Raw genomic sequence first — 8,952 nt, forward strand, 5'->3', positions numbered from 1 at the left:
TCTCTGCAAAACAAGATGACATACAACTTTACGACAGGCGGACTTTCTCTTCTGTCTTTCATACTAGTCTGTCACAGATGTCTCACTGTGAACCTATCCGTGTATCAGTTTCCTTTCAGGACAAATTTAGTTCATCTTCAGCAATTCATCCTTACACAATTTTGTGGGACCTATTTATCAGATTCTTACCTAAATTCCTTCTATGCCGTGTATAAAAGGAGCTGTGGGATTTCGTTTCATCACCAGTCCATTTCTTAATATTAAACCAAACACTGTATGGCACGTATATTTGTCCCTTCTTAGCCGATACACCAAAAACGACATTTGAAGCTCCGTATTCCAAGTTATCCCAACCCACATGTTGCCCAAATATGTGCCAGCTTTATGATCTTTGCTCGCAACAACCAAAGCAATTGTTTTATTATCTGCCTTATCTCTCGATATTACCGAAATCGCCAGTGAATCTGCATTAGCGAACAAGCGCTCCTCTCTGACCAATACAGGTTAGCTGGTACAAATGAATCCATCTTCCGACAGCTCTGTAAAGGATCTTTTTCTCTCTAATGTACCTTATTTATTCATATTTATAAGTGAATCTGCCATTTATGCTCCCATCAAAGACAACAGTTCGTAAAAGCACCCTTTTTAAAACAACATAAACAAAAAGACATATACTGGAAAAAACTTTTTCACCACTCACAGAGGCGTTCTCTCATCAGGTATATCCAACCAATAATTTCCTTCATCGATAAGGTAACGGGTGTCTTCTGCGGGCATCGGTTGGCAGAAGAAACCTAGTGCCACATGAATTGAGCTCATCCGAGGTTGATCTGGCGGTTATTTCTGTGACACCCTGACCAGATGTCTCCCGGTTTAGCGTTTTTGTTCTAGTGGCACATCAGCGTGACAGACGGTCACCAGAAGGCTAAAAAAGCAAATCATCTGAGAGTTAGGTTAACTGAAATTGAACAAATTATAGTAGGGGGGTAGGAGAGCTCATGACATTCTAATATCCATCGAAGCAGCTGAGCATGGATATGTGAGTTACTAATGAGGGCCAGCTTGCTCGTACAAGGGTTGGGTGCATGATTCTCCGAAAAGAGGGACAAACCGAACGATAGTTTCTTGCAAGTGACGATGTTTATGGTTAGATTGGTGCTTGTTTGTGTTAGGATCTGTCGTTAATAAAGTGCTTGTAATTGTATCTGACTAGCTACCCCATATGTGGATAAAAGAGTAATTATTGTGCTCTGTTCTCCAATATGTTTCAAAATAACGCAGCTCTGCTGAGTAAAAAAGGTCAGCGGATTTCTTGCCTAGCGAAAAACATATTGGGTCAACCACTGACCTGGAGAGACACGGGTTCGGTTTACTGGTTTCGAAACTTCACTCCTTTGGGTCCTAGCGTTTTCAGAGTGGAATAACGATATGCCTAAAATTGGCCGAAATTGGGTTTGGAAATGCTGTGTTTGCTTTTTTGAGGTCGAATATAAGTGCCGCACTATCGTGACTAGGGTGAGTATCATTGCATCGAAAGAAATTGAACTGGTTCAATTATCACAAATGAGGGATGACAAAGTTGATTGTGAGCAACAACCTAACCATTGATTTCTCTTAGTAAGCAGAAATTTATAAGCCATAATGTAACTGGACTCCAAAGCTATGGCTAACTGATGTGCTCTATTCTATCCACGTCAGGAAGTAGAATCTGTCAAGACTTTTTGCCATCGCCATTGTCGCTAGTGCCAACTTGATGACGAGTGAAGACGTTTGGAAGCATGCAGTCTCCCGCCCCTTCCCACGATGAAATCATGAACGCCTATTACGGCGCGCCAGAGCCTAAACTACGGAAATTTTCAGATTTTCACTTCAGGAATGCTGGACGCTTGTATTAGTCGTAAATAGCTCGGGTGGTTGTTGTTGTGGAAGTACCGACAGAATCATACTGATGAAAATCAATGTTTTGGCGTTCATTGATGAGCTAAATGTTGCTAATATTACCCAGTATCCTGAAAATGAATTGACAGGTGTAACTTTGTATGTGCATGTCTTACTGTCTGTTAGAACAGCTGAATACGGTCAATGGAATAAGAACTTATCAACCCATATATCCACCCTATCTTTGTGTTATTCTAAATGGTGTTGCCTGTTTACTCGACAAACAGATTGATGTCAGGATTTTATTGGGCAAGCTGAATGGTTTACAGTGTGCATGAACTCTTTAAAGACGTTGTTTGGAGAAGTCACCAAAAACGTACAATGAAAGTGAAATATTTGATTACAATGATGAAGTCATGGTCAAAAGGGACATACGAAAGCCCTGCACGTGTTTGCTGTGTTTCAAGCAGTTAGCTCAACCGCCGCAGTATTGTTCAAGGCATATCATTTCTCCCAACATTTTCACAGGGTTGCATGCCTAGCGAATGTGTATAATGGTTTTGAGTAGCAATACATAATGTAACGCATTGCGCAGAATATGCTACCTCACTTTCGCAGTGAGTGTTGGAACCATCGAGTGATGTATATATTTTAGAGAATACTTCCCAACTCCTAGGCTTGGTGCTGTGAGGCAGCGGAGGGATTGCTCACGGTGCAGATAGGTGTCTCGAATAGAATTTGACGAGGGAGCAATCATTGATCAAGCACCAACCTAGGAAGGAAAAATACGTGCCAAACTCTAAGGTCCACAAGGTGTACAGGAACTTTTATGCAAGTCTGCAAGTCGGGATTCATGTGTTCAGTTTCTCGTTGTCCTTGCAGGCTTTTAAAAAAATGGCTTGATCAAAACGGCCTAATTCAAAAATCATTTGGGTTATTCCAAAGTGGCCCACAGTTTCTCATCGCTACGGGACACATCACTCCCAGGAATTAAATTGTCCATAAAGTTGATTCGTACATTCTGCGTGTAGAAATCTGGCAAGCTATTCATTATCCAAAGGTCCGCTTCGTCGGTGATGGGTAAACCCTCCAGTACAGTCCAGCAACCTAGAAAAGTGGTTGGACTGTTGATGATACCTGAACCCGAATTCCTTGTCTGCCTGTTAGTCTAAGCCTGCCACATGCGGTGTCAGCTTTAAACAAAGCTGAAACGCACCAGGCGACTTCTCTTCCACCCACCTAGAAATATGTCAGAACTTGAGCTCCAATCACTTCACTGAAATGATTTCTTTCCACTGCTTCTTGACTGTTAACTCACTTCTTAAGAATCAAGGGTAGTTTGTTGCTGGTTCCATAAGGCCCATTTTCAAGGGCTCCCTCGGAACTCAAATATCTGACCAAGCCGTATTTTTGCTTGCTTCCCTGTATCAGCCTTCGATACAGGTGCAGGAAAACGATTCTGTTCTGCTGCTTCTAACTTAAACTTAAGTGTAAGCGAGGCCGTCCTACTGTTCTCTGTACTTCGAGCTTTAGGCTGTATATTCTTGTGTTTGTGATGTTTGTCGGTGGAAGTCACTTCAACAGCATAGGGTATCGACTTGATTTCGTCACCTAAAACAGAATGGAGTTTCCTCTGCAGTACGTTTGTTTGAGAGTGGAGAGAAATGACGCTTTAAACCTTTTTTTGTCTGACACACCGCAACCCCGTTACCGACTTTTTACCCAGATTTTGTGACTTTTCTAGCATGATCTTTTTCCTTCAGTACACTATGGGCCAAATTCCGTTTTTTATGTTACAAAGAGCTAAGAGCATTACGCGAAAAGCTTGTGGTGGGACATCCATAGAACCTCTATGGTACTCATCCTTCCAGCTGGATAAGTACTATCAGACTACGAACTATTGTAATGGGCTCCGAATCCAAGTTTTGCAGTGTGGTCCCTATGTAAATCTAGCCATCATAACTAATAAATTATTGGAGTCAGTAGACGGCTTTCATGTTACGCACAACTCAGCTAGTTCCATCAACTCCATATTTCGTCAACGTAGCCGTCCTTGATTCCCTAAGAGTTGTTCATCTGAAAGCACAAGCAAGGTGAACCTCACCTGGGCTGAACTTCAGTAGTTATACTTATCATTTTTGCATATTAAGACTAATGTGTCAGGCCTATGAGATGCACCGCAACGTAAGATGTTCATTCTGGATTCAGAATTCTTGTTTAATCCGTACACCTTTTACTGAACGTAACAGCTCCTATGAAACCTCCAGATTTTGAACTCGAATATAATTTTCTGTAAAAGTGACAGTGATCGCTAGCCCGAATGATTCCGGATATGCTGCGTGGCATGCTCAGGATCTGCATGTCCAGGAAGATGACTTTACATTCTGAGTGTGAAAAATGCAAACCCAAGGAAAGTATGACTTTTTCCAGTTTATCGAAGAACATCTGCGCTTTCCTACCCTCTTTGTAGATAAGAGCGATGTCGTCTGCATGTCGCAGAGTGAAAAGATTTTCAACAGCATCTAGTTGAACACCAGGATTTTGAATACTTTCCGGCGTTTGTCTCGTTGAGTATGAAAGCAAATTAAAATGTAGAGATTGGGCAATCTTGACCGACCCCACTTCGTGTATGAAAGCTTGTGGAGATCTCTCTGTATACTTTTCACACCCACAAGTTTAAGAACACAAAGAATATACCATTTCAAAAACTTTCAAGACACTCCTTGCTTGGCAAGCGTGTTGAGTAGAGCAAACCGACCTAGGGAGCCAAATGAGCCTTTAAAATCCAGAAATGCTAATATTATAAGCCTTTTATACCCATGAAATTTTCCTAGCATCTTAAAAGTTGTAAATATTTGGTTAATTCAACCCCCGCCAGAACTGAATCTTGCTTGCTGTTCTTGTGCCAAAGCTCCCCAGCCACCATAAGGCTATGAAAGAGAGGTAGCGTTAAAAGTCTCGTCACGTTCGAGGTCAGGCTGCTCACTGTAATTATCGCGCTCACCAAGACCCTCTTCTTGAAAATAGGCTTTATCACTAATTCTAACCAGTTGTTCTAGACAGTTTGTTTCCTAAAAATACAAGTAAATTAGTCGGGCAACACTGGATGAAGACTTCATCTCAGTCTTTAAACAAAGCAAATGGGAGCTGGGTAGCGTTTGGAATAATAGATTCATTCATAAACCTCCTAGATTGTATGGGGTTCTAGGTTGTTTTCTAGGGTTTTACCTCATCTGCAACATCCAAGTGAGTGGCAGCCAGTGGCTACAAGATTTGCCCCCATCGATCAAGACGTTTTTATTCAGGATGATTTTGCCACTTTGATTCCTAGTGATTTTGCTCGCAGGCAATTTTCGGAGGCCAGTCACACAGAAATATGGCGTTTGATGCAAGACGTGCTTTCTTACAGAAAAAAGACTGCGCCTTTTAGGGAGGTGCTGTTGTCTTCGTGAGTACTGTAGCTTTACTCCACGGTCTTGAAAGCAATTTTGCGCAACGATGCTAATCTCCGTTCAGTCTGGAAGCCATTCTTTAATGTTGCTCCCCTCCAAATATGCCTTTTGTTGTAATTTTTGAGTGTTGTGATTCGGTCTGTGGAATTCTGCCAGGCTGTATTTTCTGACAATCTAGCCACAAATATCTAATACTAGGTCTTATCAAGCAGTACAAGGCAGGTGGTCTTGCTTCCGCACTGATCCGAAGGATATAAAAGAGTTTTCATCTTGCATAGGTCCGTTAGTTGATACCATTGCTCAGATGGTCACTGCGGTCAAGCAGTGCTGCAAATTCCGAGAGATAGACTACTAAGTCTTTGTCGTTTAGAATGGAAACAAGTGCTGAATATTTCGTCCCACAATGCTACGTTGATTGTCTGACGCGGGTTTACAAATGTACACAGCCCATGACTTAAGAAGGGTGTTTTCGGGAGTACTGTTGCCAAATGAGCTGTCTGCAAGGAGTGCGACAATACCCCGCCTTAATGACTTATACAAGAAGCTCCACAAGCACAGTTGCACAATTTCTCGTCCAAGAAGTGCAAATAATTGTGAGGATGGCATATAGCTGCTACAAGGTAACTTTGCAAGCGAGTGAAGAACATGACAAGAATGGTTGAGTGGTAGGTGGGGTCGCATATTGGGTTTCTTTTGACTCAGAGCACTATAACCACTCTCCCCGACAGTCAGTCACATTTAATTTACAAGGAATCTGGGTGGGAAAGCTCAAAATTTTGGGTGCCTGGTGTTAACCAGGTTGCCTTTGCATTCATGAGATCCATCGAAGTTCGTTGTTTGATGTAGAAGAGTTCAGCATGTTTGCGGTGAGGTTCTTGGGTGTTTATGCTGAAGCAACCGAGGGACTTTGCAGTGGTAAATTCCATTTGTAATGGGTAATTCAAAGGGTCATGTGTTGGCTGCTATAGTTCTTTTGCCTGTTTGGGCTCAGTGCGGTTTGTCTTGTTCTGTATCTTAGTCTCATACTGAGCCACATTAGTGCTAGGTGCTCATTGTGAACCACCGTGATTGAGGCTAGTAACTTTCGTTGCTGGGAGCCGGCGGAGCTGGAGCTCAGGTGGTGCGTATCAGCTGTTGATGTGTCACATAGCAAGGACCTGTGTGACAATTTCATCCAGGTCCCCAGCACACCAGTATCTCGTTGAAGTAGCAAGACCTGTTTGAATTGTTGTTGACCTTCGCCCATAACCAGTAAACGACTAAAAATCTTCTGCCACCGGTGACCAGTAATGACTACGTTTCGCCACGTTATTTCTAATGATCACTGGGATACATGAAGCCAAATGACATAAGTTCGTTAATAAAAAGTGATTCAGAGGCAGAAACAGCATTTTGTGTTTCTCTCACACCTGAGACGTCAATGTAGAACTGCTTTGGTTTGAATGTACAGCCTATTCGTGGTGCTAATTTCCGCAAGGAGGCTCGTGTTCTATCTCATTTGTCTAGTTCATTCATCTCCGTGACAAGTTGTCTAAACTGGGTACACTGCACTCAAGCCATATTGTGTAACGAAACACCTCTTCTTAATCGTAGAAACGCAGAAACAAAGAGGATATCGTTTCCAAAAAGGTATAATTTTATAAAGCCTCTCTAATATGTGAAGTCACGAAAATATGTTGGAGAACCGCCACATGTATGACCCCTTGGGAACTACAGCAAACGGCAGTATCGGTTCCGAAAATGTTTGACAGCTAACTGACCATCCTGGCAACAGTACGCGTGCGCCAGTGAATTAATTAAGATGTCCCAAAACCTACCACAGCATCTCAGAGTATTCCTTCTGTGAAGGTGCAGCTCTCTTAGAAATTTAGCGTTCTTAAGGTGATTTTCCGAAAGCGGTGTGCTGCATTCTGTCCTGAAGATAATGTTCTTCCATTCATGTCTGTTGCAGAAGTCCGCTACTGTTACCACAAAACGAACGTACGTTGGTTTGCCACTCTCCACATCCCGAGTTTCAAGGTACCTAAACGCCCCACTTATTGAAACTAGACTGTGTAGTTAGTAGGACATTTCATGTGGCAAATATACTTCCTAGAAATGACAGTTAAGGACCGTAATTAGTAATCGTCCGGGTGCTGACGACCACAATCGCGTGGCTGACCTTTTGGATGGCCAACAGAACAGCAGATGACAGTAAGCGTAACGCTTCATTCATGTTTGCCGAGCTTGGCCACCGTATGCGCGCTTACTAGATAGTGGCCTGAAAATTGAATCCGGAGGTATGTTTTGCATTCCTCACTCTTAATTTTGAATAATCCGTCAAAATCTTGCTCCGCACGTAGATTATTTTTGTTTCCTCGTTATCTGTGACGGCATCATGAATCTGCGATGAAACGCGTTGACTGTTCCAACAACCTTCACATGACGGACTAAACTGTCTGAACTGAGACCCAGAACTTGGAAGTGTGGCATAATTATTCACCACCAGCTCATTTTCATACTAAATTAAGATCGTGAGACTGATGGGGTTGGCCTAAAGTTCATAATTGTTCTAACCTTGAGACCACGAACTGAGCCTTGAATTGCACGGATTGACCCAACTCAGATTAAATTCCAGTCCTTTACGGATTCCATAAGTGTCTCCACCACCAGCAAGTTAAAAGCACGTGGACCAAGGTTTTATAGTGTCTTGGCCACTCAGATTCGTGTTTTGTACATGAAAACAGCGTATTCTCATTTACTATTTGTCCTTATGGTGTGTGCGCTTTTGCCGCACTAGAAGACAGTGATTCTCCGAAGGTAGGTGTTCATGATAATTTCTGTGGACCGGAAAGAGAAAAGAAGCTCGTGAGCACAAGCCCAGCAAGCAAGGCTGCGTATCACCAGCACCTACATATAAGCCGACCGTAATAATATGCACTGTGCACTACATGCCGTCGGGCACATGTGTAGAGTAAATGCCCGACTTTGCAAATTAGACAACAGCCGAGGTATGGATGTCAATCACCACATGAATTTACTGAGTGCACTCCTTCGACCCCACGGCAAGTCAAGATGAATATTACGGTCTACTATGCACATAAGTTTGGGTAATTGTGAGTACCCATCATTGGAACCCCAGATTTCAGAACTTCGCCGCATACCAGACATCATCAATTTCAAAAAACCTCCGGGCTGACGCAAAAGCACTGCTCACAGTATTGCTGCGCAATCCCAACTTGCAGCCGCCAACCTTAGAAGATGGTGGTCTAGCAGGTGCGTACGAGGAACCACGTTGCTCAAAGTAAGTTGTCTCGAGGTTCGGGAAGCCGATCCGGATATGTCCTATAGTGACTGACCAAGCTCGCTATTCTGCTCCTAGTCAAAGTGTAATACCTTGTTCGTGCTTGGTCTTAGTCGCTGAGATAGAGACGAGGAACCTTTATTCAGAAACGTGTCTTCCTCCCTTTTTGAGCACATGGACTAAGCGTGCTCTTACAGAAGATCAAACAATTCTGTGCGTTGGGGCCCGACGAGTTCCATCCAAGAATCCTGAAGGAGACGTCCACAACACTGGCAAACCATTTACACATAGTATTTCGTCAGTCGCCCTGACGAAGGGGCCTTCCCACTGCTTGCAAGG

The 8,952-nt window shown here is 43.0% G+C and overlaps 1 protein-coding gene across 1 annotated transcript in view; it reads right to left on the reverse strand.

Annotated features, from left to right (window-relative positions):
- The window catches only part of T265_00034 (hypothetical protein), a gene marked incomplete at both ends in the record, with an annotated part of 82,312 nt that extends 81,383 nt beyond the window's left edge, over positions 1 to 929 (reverse strand). The window contains one exon of the mRNA XM_009163691.1: positions 701 to 929. Coding sequence (XP_009161955.1) covers positions 701 to 819 — 119 coding nt within the window. The remainder of the gene's footprint in view (positions 1 to 700) is intronic.
- Positions 930 to 8,952: the final 8,023 nt, after the last annotated feature.

This window comes from Opisthorchis viverrini, assembly GCF_000715545.1.
Source record: "Opisthorchis viverrini unplaced genomic scaffold opera_v5_1, whole genome shotgun sequence".
NCBI lineage: Eukaryota > Metazoa > Platyhelminthes > Trematoda > Opisthorchiida > Opisthorchiidae > Opisthorchis > Opisthorchis viverrini.